The sequence below is a fragment of the Trachemys scripta genome, chromosome 5 (assembly GCF_013100865.1).
Source record: "Trachemys scripta elegans isolate TJP31775 chromosome 5, CAS_Tse_1.0, whole genome shotgun sequence".
Taxonomy (NCBI): Eukaryota; Metazoa; Chordata; order Testudines; family Emydidae; genus Trachemys; species Trachemys scripta.
The window spans coordinates 134,782,360-134,800,701 of NC_048302.1; the positions used below are offsets into that span (position 1 = coordinate 134,782,360).

At 50.5% G+C, this 18,342-nt stretch overlaps 1 protein-coding gene across 1 annotated transcript in view; it reads left to right on the forward strand.

Annotated features, from left to right (window-relative positions):
* Positions 1–17,466, forward strand: part of FBXO41 (F-box protein 41) — a 37,632-nt gene extending 20,166 nt beyond the window's left edge. The window contains exons 8-12 of the mRNA XM_034772894.1: positions 9,061–9,156; positions 10,174–10,292; positions 10,903–11,061; positions 12,324–12,439; positions 13,839–17,466. Coding sequence (XP_034628785.1) covers positions 9,061–9,156; positions 10,174–10,292; positions 10,903–11,061; positions 12,324–12,439; positions 13,839–13,901 — 553 coding nt within the window. The 3' untranslated portion in view covers positions 13,902–17,466. The remainder of the gene's footprint in view (positions 1–9,060; positions 9,157–10,173; positions 10,293–10,902; positions 11,062–12,323; positions 12,440–13,838) is intronic.
* The last annotated feature ends 876 nt before the right edge of the window (positions 17,467–18,342 follow it).

The following is an 18,342-nucleotide window of genomic DNA, read 5'->3' on the forward strand; positions in this document are numbered from 1 at the left end:
CTGCGCCGGCCCTTGCAAAGGGAGGGGGAGGAGTGGCAGCGTGTTCGCTGCTCCGCAAAAGCCCCACGCCCCCGCTTTCCCGGCCGGAGCTCCAGCTGGCGCGCCGCAGTCCCACGGCCCCTTGCTAAAGCCGGCCCTGGGTAAAGGAGGCAGAGAAGAGGTAGGGACGGGGCCTTGGGGAAGGGGGTGCAACAGGACATATTCCTTCCAGCCCTCTGCCATGAGCCGCTCAGGGCAGGGGGCTGGGAGCACGCCCACGAGCCGAGCACCCCAGCCTTCTTCCCTGAACCCCCCACACACCCAGCCCTCTGCCCTGACCTCTGAAGCCCCCCACACCCACCCTTCTAGGAGTGTGGGGGGCTTCAGAGGTCAGGCCTCACTCAGCCCCCTGCCAGCCTAGGTGAACAGAATGCCAGGCTGGCAGCGAGCTGAGCAGGCTGGTGGCGTAAGATCAGCATTTTAATTTAATTTTAAATGAAGCTTCTTAAATATTTGGAAAACCTTGTTTACTTTACATACAACAATCGTTTAGTTATATAATATAGACTTATAGAGAGAGACCTTCTAAAAAACGTTAAAATGTATTACCGGCACGCGAAACCTTAAATGAAAGTAAATAAATGAAGACTCGGCACACTGCTTCTGAAAGGTTGCCTACCCCTGCACTAGCCAATCCCCTGGCCTTGGTGCTAACACGGTACCTAGCAGGGCCAGCTGTGGCTGGGAGCGCTGGTGGTGTGGATGGGGATCAATTGTTCTCCATGTCCACTGAAGGCAGGACAAGATGCAATGGACTTACTGAGCAGCAAGGAAGATTTAGGTTGGATCTGAGGGGAAAACTTCCTGACTCTAAGCGGAGTTCAGGTCTGGAACAGGTGGTGGAATCCCCATCACTGGAGGCTTTTTAAGAACAACCCCCTGTCAGGGATATGGCCTTGGCTTATCTTGTCCTGCCGCAGCGCTGGGGGCTGGACTAGGTGACTTCTCAAGGCCCCTTCCAGCCCGACATCACCTATAACACGTGTTTACTGAGACCGGCACTTCCTGGGTGCAGTGCATTCACTGGCAGCGTGCAGAGAGCAGAGGGGAGCAGAGGTGCTCCAAATCCTACCAGTGGGTATGGTGAGGTTAGCACCCGCGGCTGCCTGGGGGGGTCTGTCTGTGTAGCACCAGCATTTGTTACAGGGCCAGCCCCAGGGGGTCTAGAGGAGGAGGATGTAGGTTGTTGGTTTCCCCAGTGCTATAAGGTTGCTTAGCGGACAAATTGATAAAACAACAGCAGGCTCCTGTCCTCTCAACTGGCACAAACCTCGCCAGGGAAGATCGGGCTGGAAAGGGCAGGGCAAGGCTCTAGCAGCAGGAGATGGAGAAATGTGTAGCTACCTGCCCCTCGGGAAGGAGTGTTTGTTCTTACAGCAGGGGAGGAGTCTGCTCTGATACGAGGGCACGGAGCCGACACAATGCCCTCCTCCGGACCCCGTGGCCAGGGAGGAGGTTGCATGGAGATGGGGGGTGGGGAAGGTGGAGCGGCTTGGGGGGGGGAGGAGGCCAAGGGGAGGGACAAGCTGCACTGAGCTGGCAGGACATGGGGCAGCACGTGCAGGATGGATGGGCCATCATTGCTGCCCCAGTCACAATCCAAGGGAGAAGCCCCCAATGCCGTCACCAGCCAGCCCCTCTGCTGCTCTCCCCTCCTGGCACGGCAGCACAGCCCGTATTAATGCTGGTTCCTGGCTCTACCCGCCGAGGGCAAGGCTGGAGAAGTGACAAGCTGAGAAGGAGCTTTCTGGGCAAGTTGGCACGGGCCTTCCTCTTTGGCAGGGTCACCAGGGGAGCGGTTGGGAGCGTGGCTCTGTTTACTAGATGGGGCATTGCAGGATTGTCCCCACGTTGGGGCCGCCATGATAAACCTCACTGAAGCAGGTTGGAGTCAGCCCAGGGGTTTGCCTTTGAGAGGAGCTATTCACTGCTCTTCACAAGCAGGCTGCATTCTTTGCTTCCCACCCGGCTGGGGGAAGGGGTGTGTGGGGAGGATCAGTTGGGGGCAAGTTAAGGATCTTCTAAATTGACCCTACATGGCCCTGATGATCAGAAATCTGCAGCTCTTACTGAAATCAGGGACCATTCCTGGAAAACCAGGGCCTTTGGTGTTACCTTTTTCTGCCCCAGCATTAAAAGGAATTGGGTTCGGGGTCCAGTGGCCAGGGCTTGGGGTTGGCTTGTTCCCAAGAAACAAGGAATTAGTTTAAATATTAAACTGCGGGAGGGATAGCTCAGTAGTTTGAGCATTGGCCTGCTAAATCAGGGTTGTGAGCTCAATCCTTGAGGGGGCTATTTAGGGATCTGGGGCAAAAATCTGTCAGGGACAATACTTGGTCCTGCTAGTGAAGGCAGGGGACTGGACTCGATGACCTTTCAAGGTCCCTTCCAGCTCTATGAGATAGGTATATCTCCATATTATAAAACCTATTGAACCTGCACAAAAATAAGGGGAGAATTTTAAAAGACAGTCATTCATTAGGAACTGGGGAAACTTTTGGGATGGGGGGAGCTTATACAGGAGAGATGGGCTCCACCTAAACCAAAGTGGAACCAGACTGCTGGCACTAAACATTAAAAAGGTTGTAGAGCAGTTTTTAAACTAGGAGATGGGGGAAAGCTGACTGCTGCAGAGGAGCATGTGGATCGGACAGAGACTTCTCTTAGAGGAGAGTCTCCAGGTTATAGTCAGGAGCAGAGGATGGAAGAGGATAAAGTAGGGGCCAGATCAGATGATAAACATTCACATAAAAAAGAATCTAACACATCAGAAAAGGGCAGACAAATAAACAGTGACAAGTTTTTAAAGTGCTTGTACACAAATGCTAGAAGTCTAAATAATAAGATGGGTGAACCTGAGTGCCTCGTGATAAAGGAGGATATTGATATAATAGGCTTCACAGAAACCTGGTGGACTGAGAGCAATCAATGGGACACAATCATTTCGGGGTACAAAATATATCGGAAGGACAGAACAGGTCGTGCGGGGGGGGGAGGGAATGGCACTATATGTGAAATAAAATGTACAATCAAATGAAGTAAAAATCTTAAGTGAATCTACATGTTCCATAGAATCTCTATGGATAGAAATTTCATGCTCTAATAAGAATATAACATTAGGGATCTATTATAGACCACCTGACCAGGACAGTGATAGTGATGATGAAATGCTAAGGGAAATTAGAGAGGCTATCACAATTAAGAACCCAATAATAGTGGGGGATTTCAATTATCCCCATATTGACTGGGAACATTTCACTTCAGGACGAAATGCAGAGATAAAATTTCTCGATACCTTAAATGACTGCTTCATGGAGCAGCTGGTACGGGAACCCACAAGGGGAGAGGCAACTCTAGATTTAGTCCTGAGTGGAGCGCAGGAGCTGGTCCAAGAGGTAACTAGAACAGGACCGCTTGGAAATAGTGACCATAATACAATAGCGTTCAACATCCCTGTGGTGGGAAGAACATCTCAACAGCCCAATACTGTGGCATTTAATTTCAAAAGGGGGAACTATGCAAAAATGAGGGGGTTAGTTAAACAGAAGTTAAAAGGTACAGTGACTAAAGTGAAATCCCTGCAAGCTGCATGGGTGCTTTTTAAAAACACCATAATAAAGGCCCAACTTCAATGTATACCCCAAATTAAGAAACACAATAAAAGAACTAAAAAAGAGCCACCATGGCTTAACAACCATGTAAAAGAAGCAGTGAGAGATAAAAAGACTTCCTTTAAAAAGTGGAAGTCAAATCCTAGTGAGGCAAATAGAAAGGAGCATAAACGCTGCCAAATTAAGTGCAAGAATGTAATAAGGAAAGCCAAAGAGGAGCTTGAAGAATGGCTAGACAAAAACTCCAAAGGGTAATAACAAAATGTTTTTTAAGTACATCAGAAGCAGGAAGCCTGCTAAACAACCACTGGGGCCCCTTGATGATCGAGATACAAAAGGAGCGCTTAAAGACGATAAAGTCATTGCGGAGAAACTAAATGGATTCTTTGCTTCAGTCTTCATGGCTGAGGATGTTAGGGAGATTCCCAAACCTGAGCCGGCTTTTGTAGGTGACAAATCTGAGGAACTGTCACAGATTGAAGTGTCACTAGAGGAGGTTTTGGAGTTAATTGATAAACTGAACATTAACACGTCACCGGGACCAGATGGCATTCACCCAAGAGTTCTGAAAGAACTCAAATGTGAAGTTGCAGAACTATTAACTAAGATTTGTAACCTGTCCTTTAAATCGGCTTCTGTACCCTATGACTGGAAGTTAGCTAATGTAACGCCAATATTTAAAAAGGGCTCTAGAGGTGATCCCGGCAATTACAGACCGGTAAGTCTAACGTTGGTACCAGGCAAATTAGTCGAAACAATAGTTAAGAATAAAATTGTCAAACACATAGAAAAACATAAACTGTTGAGCAATAGTCAACATGGCTTCTGTAAAGGGAAATCGTGTCTTACTAATCTATTAGAGTTCTTTGAAGAGGTCAACAAACATGTGGACAAGGGGGATCCAGTGGACATAGTGTACTTAGATTTCCAGAAGGCCTTTGACAAGGTCCCTCACCAAAGGCTCTTAAGTAAAGTAAGTGGTCATGGGATAAAAGGGAAGATCCTTTCATGGATTGAGAACTGGTTAAAAGACCGGGAACAAAGGGTAGGAATTAATGGTAAATTCTCAGAATGGAGAGGGGTAATCGGACCAATCCTAGTCAACTTATTTATAAATGATCTGGAGAAAGGGGTAAACAGTGAGGTGGCAAAGTTTGCAGATGATACTAAACTGCTCAAGATAGTTAAGATCAAAGCAGACTGTGATGAACTTCAAAAAGATCTCACAAAACTAAGTGATTGGGCAACAAAATGGCAAATGAAATTTAATGTGGATAAATGTAAAGTAATGCACATTGGAAAAAATAACCCCAATTATACATATAATATGATGGGGGCTAATTTAGCTACAACAAGTCAGGAAAAAGATCTTGGAGTCATCGTGGATAGTTCTCTGAAGATGTCCGCGCAGTGTGCAGAGGCGGTCAAAAAAGCAAACAGGATGTTACAGATCATTAAAAAGGGGATAGAGAATAAGACTGAGAATATATTATTGGCCTTATATAAATCGATGGTACGCCCACATTTCGAATACTGCATACAGATGTGGTCTCCTCATCTAAAAAAAGATATACTGGCACTAGAAAAGGTTCAGAAAAGGGCAACTAAAATGATTAGGGGTTTGGAATGGGTCCCATATGAGGAGAGATTAAAGAGGCTAGGACTCTTCAGCTTGGGAAAGAGGAGACTAAGGGGGGATATGATAGAGGTATATAAAATCATGAGTGATGTGGAGAAAGTGGATAAGGAAAAGTTATTTACTTATTCCCATAGTACAAGAACTAGGGGTCACCAAATGAAATTAATAGGCAGCAGGTTTAAAACAAATAAAAGGAAGTTCTTCTTCACGCAGCGCACAGTCAACTTGTGGAACTCCTTACCTGAGGAGGTTGTGAAGGCTAGGACTATAACAGCGTTTAAAAGAGAACTGGATAAATTCATAGTGGTGAAGTCCATTAATGGCTATTAGCCAGGCTGTGTAAGGAATGGTGTCCCTAGACTCTGTTTGTCAGAGGATGGAGATGGATGGCAGGAGAGAGATCACTTGATTATTGCCTGTTGGTCCACTCCCTCTGGGGCACCTGGCATTGGCCACTGTCGGTAGACAGGACACTGGGCTAGATGGACCTTTGGTCTGACCCGGTACAGCCGTTCTTATGTTCTTATGGTTATATGAAAAGGGAAGACAGAAAAGGCAGCTACTTTCTCTGGGTTGCAGTTCAGTGGCTGGCAGGCAAAGCGCACCACAGAGCACACGGTCCTGGACACTGGCTTTGGAATATACCTGGCAGGTTCCTTTCCTTTTGTCTGCCCAGTCTGTAGGGTGCTTTCTTTACCAGGACCCGGCTGCTCAGGGGTCTGCCACGCTGGTCGCAGCAAATTATTGTGAGGTTAGATCTGCCCTGGCTGGCTTAGCTGGGCTCTGATTAGACAGAAGGCAAAGAGAGAACAAAAGGTAGGAGGAGTAAGATGAGAAAGGAAATTAACACAGCACGGAGCAGGAACCTTGGCTTCCCAGCTCAGGATGTAGCCATGGAGATGGGGATCTCATCTCGTTCCTGCCTCGTCTGGTCTAGGTGACAGCATCTCTCTGGATCAGGAAGATGGAGGAGATGGCCGCGTGATGGAGATGGCCACGTGTGTTTTGTGGGGTAATCCTCCTTACTATGCGCTATCTCACTGCCAGCTACAAGCAGAGCCAAGAACCTCTGGGTTTTCAGCCCTCTAGCCTCACCACCAGACCACGCTGCCTCTCGATCACAAGACACAAACTGCTGTGGCTAGGAGTGAAAGGCTGTGTCACCCATTACCAATCCCTGATCTATCTACTCTCCCCATTGTCCTCGAGTGCCGTTATAATCTCTGTGTATTATGGGAGCCCCTAGAGGGCCCCAGTGAAATGGGTGCCCCATTGTGCTCGGCGCTGCACATACAAGTAGCAAGCGGCGGCTCTCGCTCCGAAGCGCTTACAAGTATTTCCAGCGTTAAAATGCAGCTGTCGAGGGAGATATGTTACATCCAACCCGCTGGGATGGCAGTGCTGGCTGCATTCCCTCCGGATCCTCTTCCAGCACCGCTCCCATTGTGCAAAACACATTAGACCCTGATTCAGAGCCTGGGCCCGCAAATGAATGCGAGTGGGATGCGAGATGACGGTCTGTCGCTTAATTTATCTGCTGCTGCGTCCTTCCTCGCTTTTAATGGCTCCAGCAGCCCCGAATATTCATGTGCACTCGAGGCGCTTGGCAGCTTGTTCACCTGTCACCATGACTCATATGTTTTAATTAAGGACGAGCCGAACTCGTAAAGGAATCTTGGCAGGCGGCTTTGTGGGAGACGTACGAGCGCTCAAGATAACACCATTGGCTTATTTTTAGGTTTGCTTGAAGTTTAGAACTGGGTCACTCAAAATTAGAAGGTTGGGCTCGCTCCTCAGGGGTTCCCATTGCTCTGTGGGACTGGGTAGCACAGGGGTTTGGAAACACCATGGGAGGCTGCTGGTTTGAATTGGGTCTGGGCTGCTAGTCCGGCTTCACTCTGGACAGTCCTTTTTCAGAGACGTTTATCCCCTGTGGGATGTAGTTTTGACCAGTATTAGACCATAGGATGCCATTTTGAATAGCACACTGCTCCACCCCCTCCGGCATGACCTTACACACAGGCTGTATACGAGGTCGTTCAGGCAGGGGCAGGTCCCCAATGTTCCCGCAGGTGCCAGAATGTCCCGTAGTCCAGGAACGTGAAAGTGGTCACTCTAGAGTACGCTCTAGAGGACTAATTAACCATTAGGACTAATTAACACCCTTGCTGGCAGGCTCAAAGAGCCAAGGATTGCATGGGGATTTGGGGAATCAGAATTCATAAATTATACATGTGAGATTATGAACTCTCTATACATCTTTACCAAACTGCCAACTTCATTTTGAATGTGGGAGCTAGTTACCTTCTCTGTTGCCTTTTTACCTCCATATTGGACTGAAATGCCAGTGGGCAGTGGTACAGGGCTGACAATGGAGAGTTGTCATGAGCACACAATAGTTATGCCAAAGAGGATGCCTGAGTTGAGAGACCAGTTTAGGCAAGTTGGTCTTCAGGCTGGGGGTTTAGACAGTGGAAATTCCCTACGCAGGACAAAGTGAAGGTGGTGAAAGCAGGAGATTGTAAAAGGAGTCACAGAGGGGGAGACTGTCTCAGAGAGAGATACAGGCAGTTGGAAAGGAACTGATCTATTCAGGATCTTCGTCTTTGGCCATTTTCACCAGCTCAAGCTGAGGGGAGTCAGGGGAACTCTGCCTACCTGGATACAGACAGTCTCTCAAAGGACAGGTGAGCTAGAGAGAGGCCGCTACATGCAGGATGTGTGTTGTGTTCTACATGATCTGGATTCTCTCCATATTTCTCAAGCTTAAGTAAAGAGCAAGAGTGTTTTGGGATCTTGTGCCTGCACATTGCATGGCACACGCCCCTTGACTTTGGCTGGAGTTCTGGCTGAGGGGGTGTTTAAGCTCATGTGTGGGGACGGGGGGGTGTCTGAGGAGTTAACATTGATTCTAGGGGCTGGGCAAGGGGACAACGAGGTCTAAACTCCCAGGAGCGGGTGGTGGAGAGAGGAACTGCACACAGAGTGTATGCCCAGGGACCCCAAGCCTGGGGCATTGACTGGACTCTGTTCAGATCCTGAAGGCTTAAAACACACATGATCCAGCAGCTACAGTCTGGTGAGTGAGTAGCCACGAAGGGGCACTTGGCTAGACCTGTGACAGTTCGTACGACTCGGAGGGCGAGACAAACAGGAATGAGATGCCCGACTCCTATTGGCTCCCAATGAGAGCTGGGCGCCCCCTTGTGCCTTTGGATATACTCTCCCCCCCCCCAACCCCACCCTCCAGTTCCCCTCTCGCTCACAAGAGCGGTCGGGATTGAAGCCCATTGCTAGGACGGGGAGAGAAAATTTGCACAGTGGCTGCCCACGCTGTCCCAGCTCAGTGCCTGGATGTGGGATCTCAGTCTATGAAACACTCGAGTCAGGGCTAAATTCCTCTTCTTTCCTTCTGGTGGTGCCACGTGTGCACGGGCCAAATGTAAGGTGGAACTTACTTTGGTCACCCTGATGGTCCCATCTTCTTCCATTAAAAGATAAGAACCTGGTTCCTGCAAATGGCTTGAAGAATAAGAGGTGATGGTGGTGTTTTTTTTTTCCCCAGAAAGAATGTGGAGCATTAATAATAACCTTCTGCTGTTCTCCCGGCCTGAATTTCCAGACACAAGCCCCTCCCAGATGCAAGGGCTATGGAGATTAGCCAGCGCTACGTTAGGCAATTCCACCCTTTGGCACCGTAAGATTTCAAAGAACCTCTTGGGCTGCATCTCTGCTGGGGACTATTAAAGCAGGTTCTTTGTCTTGTTCCAGGAGCTGTACAGACCCTGTGGGCCATGAAGTCATCTGGGCATTGGGAGCAGGCTGCAGGGACATCATCTCGCTACAGGTGGCGCCGCTGCACCCTTGGTAAGAGTAACACCGAATCACCCGCTCTGCGGAGGGACTCCTAAGGCACCACCCCCACCCCACCTCTTCCCATCCCTGCTCTACCCCTGGACTTGGAAGAAGTTGGGTTCCAGGTCCAAATGTCATAGCTGGGCCCTCTGGGCTGAACCAAAATCCTGGAGCCAAACTCTGAGGACGTTGGGATGGGGAGCTCAACCCCGTCTCTAGATATAAAGGCTAAAAAGTCTTAGGCATCTGCAGCTGCATCTAACGGTGATGCAAACGTTGCAAAGGGTCCCGATGCGTCCGAGATGAAAGGCATGGGAATCCTGAACATCAGACCGCTGCCAGAGCTCGTTGCTGCTTATGTAATAGCAGCCCCGAAGGGCTTGTGTGTTTATAGAAGGGTGTTGAGTCTCGCTGTTTAATAGATGACTGTCATTTCTCTCACTTTTAAAGCCTGTGATCTTCTGGCATTAAGATTCTGGAGGTCTCCCCACTCTCCAAAGTACAGAAAAAATCTCTAAGTGCTAATAGGTGCATGACTTAGATAACAGCACAGTTCAGGGGAGGTAGAAATCAGGTCAGGTTATTCACCTCCTCTCTTCCGTACATTGAGAATCTTCCCTTTCGTTTGCCCTCGTAGATGTTAGGCAATACCATTACGTACCCTAACTCTACCTGACTTATGGCACACCCAGGTCAAGATATGTGGAAATGACTTTTTTCAGTGGCTGGGCAGGTGGACAAGAACTTTAGAAATGGGTCACTGAAGTACCCAGTACATCTGCTGGAAGGAACACCAGGCCCTCTGAACATGCATTGCCTTCTAGTGTGACAAACACACACAGGGTATAAGACCTATTACTAGAGGCTGTGACTAGTGTTACTTCCTTACCTCTAAGGGTAGCAACCTGCATTTTGAAGCAGAAGGTCATGAGTTCTCTTCCCAATGCTGGAGGACTGTGTTTCAGTGACATTATGGTAACTGGGATAATTTATCAATTTCTCATTTCCCCCCCACACCTTCCTCTGCAGCCAGCAACCAACACGTTTCAGCAACCGCTGCCTTCAGATGATCGGCCGATGCTGGCCGCATTTAAGAGCGCTGGGCGTCGGCGGCGCAGGCTGCGGAATTCAGGGACTGGCTTCTTTAGGTAAATGCAAATCGACGCTCTCTTGCTGCGAAGTGGAGGTAGAACGTGATACGGGCACAGGACGCCTTCCGCTGGGGGTGTGGCCCCATGCTGGGAATGTTGATATGTATGTCGTGTGATGTGTCCATATTGGGGGAGTTCTCTGATATTCCCCTGGGCACCACAAAATTTCCACTCGCTGCATTCAGCTCGGGGACGGGGCGAGTCTCAAACATTTCATAGTGTGGACCATGTCTTAAGAGAGAGTGTTACATAGGCCCCGCCTCCTCGCCACACAGGTCCCGCCTAGGGTGACCAGATGTCCCGATTTTATAGGGACAGTCCCGATTTTTGGGTCTTTTTCTTATATAGGCTCCTATTACCCCCCACCCCCGTCCCGATTTTTCACATTGCTGTCTGGTCACCCTAGTCCCACCTCCGGTCCCCATTCGCCAACACACAGGCCCCGCCTCCCTTCCCATCATATCCTTCATGTTCCCAACATCAAAATGTTCAGGCAGCTTCAGGCCAGACCCCCCCACCCACACACCCCCAGGCTGCTTCTCCCCACTAAGTGCTGCCACTCCCGGGAGCGCTGACCGAGCCGACCCTGTATTCTTCGTCTGGCCAGCTCGGAATTGCATGCGGCTGCAAGTGCTGGAACTCGACCACGTGACGGAAATTAACCAGGAGGTGGCGGCAGAGGTGTGTCGGGAGGGCCTGAAGGGCCTGGAGATGCTGGTGCTGACCTCCACGCCTGTCACCCCCAAAGCCCTGCTGCACTTCAACAGTGAGTAGCGACCGCCGGCGCTGCAGAGCCTCGCTTTAACTCCCCGCCACAGCCCCCCCGCAGGACTGTTGTCGGAGCAGCTAACGGGCAAAACAACCCATCCTGTTTAAATAGTCACTGAGGACAGTCTCAGCCCCTTGCTGGTGTCCTAGACTACGGGCCAGATTCTGCTTCCGTTTACACCAGTAGAAATCTGGAGTCGTTCTACTAATTTGTCCGTGGATTTACCCTGTTGTAATGGAGGTCACACTCTGGTCCTCAGCACATGCATGAGGACCAGAGATCTTCATTGCTACAGATCCCCAGCAGTGTTAAGCAGGTGGGGTGTGTCACTTCTAGCCTTGGCCGGCTCAGTGCGGTGGGGAGTATGGTTGAGGCGGTTTCGCCAGGCATCCTGGGATGAAATTGTAGGTGGAATATCCAGAAACGCTTCCCACTGGTGAGAGGTGTAAAAGTCTGCTGGGGTCGTGGTGGGTGCCACCATTTTTGGAGTCATTGCAAACTGGAGTGGACAGCAGGAGAAAACCTTCTGGGGGGCAGGATGAGGCCTGGGATAAACAGGTCAATAGAGGGCCTTTTCTGCCTCCAGGGTGGAGTTTTCAAACGCCTCTGAATCAGTTAGAGGCAGGTAACACCGTGACCACCCCCTCATGGCCAGCGGTTGCTCAACAGGTGCCCTGCCTCAGTTTACCCTCTCCAGAGCTTCTTAAATAAACTCCACCAGTGCAGAGTCTTTAAAACGTTCTCCTCCTGGGTCTAATATTTTTATATATAATTCACAACAATACTCAGTGCTGGGGCTTCTCCCAGAAAGGGAGCCTCGTCTCCCCTCGACCCGTCCCCAGCCTTCCCACCCGGAGTGTTTTGCCTGGGAGAGGATCCCAGCCTTCCTGCTTCAACCTGGTTCTTCCCTGCTTTTGCCAAGCCACTTCCAGCCCTCCCTGGACTTGAAGTCCCAGACTCACCTGTGGTTTCACCCTGCCACAGCTTCTTCCCGTTTCTCTCTGGCTCTTCATAGAGCCCAGCAGCCCTCTATCGGGCCTTATCCAGAGGCTGTTATTGAGACACAGATGGGCTGGGCCATTCCTTCTTAAAAGGCTCGGTCCCCCTTGTGACACAGCACGAGTGCCACTGACTGTGAATAGGGCCTGTGCTCCGGAAGTCCCTGTGGCCCTACTGACCGTCGCAGCCTGCGATCAGCACGGCACCTGGGCACTGCTCCCCACATGTCACGCACCCCAACTGTCTCTCTGTCGCCCCAGGTGTCTGCCGGAACCTCAAGTCCATTGTGGTGCAGGTGGGCATTGTGGACTACTTCAAGGAGCCAAACAGCCCCGAAGCCAGGAAGATGTTTGAGGAGATGGTGAACAAACTCCAGGTAAAGGGAGCCAGGCGTGGTCCCTGGGCAGCTCTGAGCATGGACTCCTGTGCTCAGACAAAGTTGATAGACTGAAGACATTGACAGAGGCCTCAGGGCTGCTCCGATTCCCAAGGCCCCCACCCGGCAGTGGGAAGCACAGAATGGCCCCAACTTGCTGGCCACAGTGCACCAGGGACTGGGCATGCGGCCAGCAGAGAGCCCTTTTGACAGCTGTACACCAGTTGGGGAGACTCCTGCACAGGGCGATACTCAGGGGGCATTTCCACCCCCTCTGCTCTGCCTTAGGAGCATACGGGGAAGCAAATATAACTGAGAGCCGGGCTGTTTACTTCCTGAGTGATTTCAGCGGCAGCGATCTAAGGCCTTATTAGCAACAAGGTTAAGAAATGTGTAATGGACGGGCCCCGTTCTTCCCTCTGCACTTGCTAGTGCTTGTGGATCTGAGCATGCAGAACATAGAAGTGAGTCACTCTGGGCCCGTTCTTGGCTTGGCTTATTGCACGTGAGGGGCAGGTAATGTTCTGCTGGGCCAGGCTTGTTCCCCGGCCTTTGTGCTTGCCCCGAGATGAGATCCAACGCAAAGGCTGGTGAGGAGGGCTAGTGAGGTGGATTTCCTTCCACCTTTCAGCCCCTGGCTGATCTTTGGGAAGATTATTTGATTGCAGGGCAGGGCTTGAGGGTCGCTCCTGTGCAAGCCACCAGAGCTCGATAGGATCTTCCCCTGGTAGGATTTATTTGGAGGTGCAGGTGTTTCACCTTTCAGCTCTGGTACCGCAGGGATCTGTGTAAATCAAGGGGAATTATTCATACCCTGCGGTGAAAGAGGTGGGCTCCCGCACTGTGTTCTTCGGGGAAGTTTTCTCTTTGTCTTTCTCTCTCTAGGTTCTTTTTTCATTCTCTCTTTCTCCTTGGGGAGTCTGGAGATTTACATTCTAGTGCTAATGAGCTACAAAGGCAAATACCAAAGAGTAACAATTCCAAACAAATGGTCACGCTGAACATTCCATCGGGGAAGTCAACGGAGATGCTACAACTTGGGTCCAGTCCTTATCAGTGCCACCCAGGGCCCAGTGCAATGGAAGAGGTTGTGGGTAGGATGAGGTTCCTTCACGCTGCAGAGGGAAAATTGGGTCTAAGTTCATTCTCTTTCCATTGAAAATCTATTTCTTACATAGTAAAGTCCATGGGGCCAAATTCTGAGCTGGTATCGGCTGCATTGGGGTGAGTGGAGTTACCCCCGCTCTGAATTTGGACCGATACTCCCCTTCCTTTGTAGTGCTTTGAGAGCTACAGGTGAAAAGCACCATACAATTAATTGGATCTGCATTAGTATTAGCCAAATGCATGCCTACGCTTTGCTGTCCGTGCATTTAACCCTCCCGCCCTTCTCTTCCAGGCCCTGAGGAAAAGACCCGGCTTCTCAAAGATTTTACACATTAAGGTGGAAGGAGGCTGTTAGCCCTGCAGGGATCAACGACACGTGTCCTCCTCCGTCCACCTGAGCAACAGAGACAGTGAAACCAAACCCACCGTCCGCCCTTTGTTTGAAACCCGGAGCCACAGAAGAGCCAGCCAACGCACACAACTCGTGTAGGCCTTAGTGACTGGAAGTGACCCGTTCCCTCACTGGGGCAGGGTATGTAACATATCGCGGACGTGACGGTGCTACAAAGATAGCTTCTCGGCCTGCCGGAGAGGGCCCGGCCACTCTCTTTCTGCCTGAGGAACTAGGCCGGACACCCTGTTGCCAAGGAGCTTTGCGTTGGGGACATTTCTTTCTTTGAGCCCCGCTTTCGTTTAGCGGGAGCTGGGGATCTCAGTGACTCGGCACGTGACCCAACCAAGCACAGCTTCCCCCTCCTTGCCACCTGAGTGGATGAGGTAAAGCCAGGCCCCGAGCCGGCCATACGTTGACGGTCTCGCCGTTGGGATCGGTAAACAGCGCTGGGGAGGTCGGCGCTCCCTGCACAGCCGTTCTTGATGTGTGGCTCGACTGAATCCCAGCTCCCATCCGAGCTCCATTTTAGGGGGGCGGGGGCAGTGCCACCAGGTGAACCAAGGCCCAGCATTACTGTATATTTTACACTCTTTTTTTAATTTACCCAACGTGGGTAAGTGCCTCCCTCAAGCCAGCAACCGCAACAGCACAACCACCGCAGCCACAAAATACAAAGCTCCTCCTTCTCGTGACCCTTGGGGCGCTTTGGGAAACTAGCTGGCGACACGGAGCTAACTCCTCCGCCTAGGACACCAATCCAGCCTCGTCTCCTCTTCACCCAGTGAGGAAGCCAAATTCCCTTCCTGCAAAGGCAATAAACCATCTCATCAGGGGAATCCTGTGGCATCAGCTGTGCCGTCACAAGCACCACAAGCATTCCCTGGCTCGTCCCCAGGGGAAGGCCTCCATCTTCCACAAGGCAGCTCATTCTGGGGTAAATTGCCCGCAGTTGGCACAGAGATGGACTAGTGCCTGGGAGAAGAGTCAACGTTGCTGTTCGGAATACAGACAGACGTCTGGCATGGCGCGTCTCTCCCCAACCAGCTTTAAGTGGCTGAAATTCCGATCTCCAAAGATCTACAGTTCTGTAGGTAACAAAGCCCCCTGCCTTGATCAGTGATGGCAACCCATGATGTAGTCGTTACACATGGGCACCAGTTTATACCAAACTTGTTCTTTTTGCAAAAGTTGATCTTATTACCGGACAGGAGAACTCGCTCCTTCCAAAGGAAATGGCTTCTTGAGGGTCTATGTCTCTTTACCCTCCACCTCCAGAGAGAAGCAGCCAACAGGTTTCCATGCTTCAGGGTGACGCCTGTAGGAGCGCTGCCATCACCGGGGCGATGCAACAGCTCTGATCTTTAAAAAGCAACAACCCCCCCTCAACTGCAATCAACGCTTGAGCAGTGATCGAGAAGCCTGCTTCCTTGCCCCAGCGAGAGAGGGTGTGCTAGCCAGTGATGAAAGCACTGTGCCGTGCCCCCGGTGCTCTTCTCCTGTCCTGCCTGCCAGAGGCAGAGAAACCTAGCTGATCTGGGTGGTGGAGGTGGCACTCGTCGTCCACTCTGGGCTGCCAGTATCAAGAAGCCATCAGCCACACAGTGTGACTCGCCTGAAGTTGGGTCTCTTTCAGGATGACGGGGGTGCGGTGGTGGTTCCAAACATCAGAGGCACCTTCCTCCTCCATCTGCCCTTCGTCAGGTGACCAATAGGTGTGGCACCTTCTCTGGTTCCCCTTCATAGGAACGAAGCGATGGTCGGAGGCCTTCTGAACCAGCAGAACAAGCTGGCCCTCTTGCAGTGGGTGGGATCCAGGACAGCGTCCTACACGCTGATGTGTCATGAGAGCGCCAATCTCAGAAGTTCCCAAGTCTGAAGAAAATTGTGTGGGGAGGGAGGAATGTAGGAGTTAATCCAAGACCAACCCAAACCACCTCGCCCGTGGTAACTCCGACACAAACGCCCTGCGCTTCAGGGGCAGGCTTTCAAAATCCAGCTCTGAATTTTGCAAAGAGGCTCTCCCTTCGTCACGGGCTGAACCGAACTCCCCGATCGAAGCGCCCATTAACTAAGGGTGTTTGAAATCCAGATCCCGTCGTTAGGGGGCTCAAGTCCACTGCTGGATTTAATTTGTCTCCTCTGAAAGCAGGGTGAGTTAGTTAGGGTTTGCTTTTGTAACACGCAACTCTAGATCAGGGACACCCAAACTTCGCAAGCTGATGGTAGCTTTCCAGGTATATGGGAGTTGCACATAATGTGCATAAAATGGAGCCAGAGAGGCGATAAGAGGAGATTACCAGTCCCAGCATGCCGTGCACCATCCTGCCCCTTAGCCGCATCAAGTGGGAACCATTGCATGCTGGGATTTGTAGTCACCTTGGACCTCTTGAAAAATAACAATTGACCCTATTGTTGAATTCTGTAGTTTTACTGCCCTCGCTGCATGGGAAGGAATATGGGGAAATGAGCGAGGACTTTTAAGCAAATCCACAGACAGAGGGGGGGGAAAGGATGCCACAACCAGCAAAAAGAGAGACGCTACAATACAGGGGAAAGGAAAACAACACAGCCTCCGAAAAGCCACATTTTGCTACCTTTTAACATAAGTCAGACTAGTGGCCACAAGTCCTGTAAACTGAGATGTCACCTTCTGACATTGTGCAGAGACTATGGAATGATCTTAAAAGAAGCAAAGTAAGTATTTATTTCTGTAAACGAAACAAAAAAGACTTTAAAGGAAAATTATATACTCGGCATGTTTATACTCTATGCTTAAAGACGATCATATCTGAGAGTCACGTCTGAAGACTGAAGATTCTTGCTGCTAGCACAATTATTTTTCTGCCTCCAATACTATTCAAGCTGTTTCCAATAGCACATGGGAAGCCTGCCCATCTGACATCGGGAGAGTTAGGTATGTTCTGTGGCAAATTTCTTTCCTGGGTTGGGTGGAGTGGGGGGAGGAGGGGAGCCGAAAATTCTTTGAAAATGTTATTTACTGGTTTTGAAAAGCCAGACTTTTTTTATAGTATTTTCTGCTTGTGGATCACGGTGCAGTGGCGTGTGGTTCATCTGTGTGTGACACACATCCCTTCCACCCCTCACTTGGCTTTTGTGAATCATGGCCGTGTAATGTGGTTTGAATTTGTTACTTCGCTGTGCCATCTTCCCCCACCTAGAAAACGAACAGGTCATGGGCTCGAGTCCTTCTTCGGACTTGTGCCTTCGTGTTCCGTGGCAATCCTTTAATAAAAAAACCACATGTGTGCACGCACACACCCCAAAACGAGCCAATCTTTTGGGCATAGAAAATGAAACGTAAGCCACACCGTTTATATAACTTCTGCTCAGCTCCAGTAATGCCTGCAGTGCTTTGAAGTCGAAAAGCATTTTAGCCAGTAGCTAAGGAACATTACTGATCATGGGCTGAGTTGCATGGTACAAATACTTCAAAGAGAGACCACTTTTTTTTCCTAACGGTTTGTGTAGTTAGCCTGAGGGACTCCCTGCTGCAGAGGCAGAGAATGGGACATGGCAGGACGACTCTGCCGTTCCATTGTTAGAGGGGGGCCTAGTTTGGAACCCCGAAGCTGAGTGCCCTAAACCTGCGAAGAGATCCCATTGCAGTTTGGATGTGAACTGCTGAACTGAATTTGCAAGGGCAGGGAAAACAAGCGCTGACGAGCTGTTCCTTGGCTCTCAACATTTAGGCCAAAAATAGGATACCTAAGGTCTAGGCTGCTAAATCCAGAGTTAGGCCCTGATCTTACAAAGACTCAGGGTACGTCTACACTCCCCGCCGGATCGGCGGGTAGCAATCGATCTATCGGGGATCGATTTATCGCGTGTAGTGCAGACGCAATCAATCGATCCCCGATTGCTCTCTTGTCGACTGCTGAACTCCAGCTCGGGGAGCGGCGGAAGCAAAGTCGACGGGGGAGCTGCGGCCGTCGATCCCGCGCCGCGAGGACGCGAAGTAAGTGATTCTAAGTCGATCTAAGGGCAGGTATTCAGTATGGGGGGGTCAATTTAAGATACGCAAATTCAGCTATGCGAATAGCGTAGCTGAATTCGACGTATTGGAGCCAACTGTGAGGACGGCGGCAAAATCGACCTTCGTGGCTCCCTGTCGACGGCGCTTACTCCCACCTCCGCTGGTGGAGTAAGAGCGTCGATTCGAGGATCGATTGTCGTGTCCCGACGAGACGCGATAGTTCGATCCCCGAGAGATCGATTTCTACCCACCGATTCAGGCAGGTAGTGTAGACCTAGCCTAAGATACGTTGACTTCAGCAATGCTATTCTCATAGCTGAAGTTGCGTAGCTTAGATCGATCCCCCACCCCTAGTATAGACCAGGCCTTACATGCAGACTTAGCTTTACTCACGGCTTTAGGCAGCTG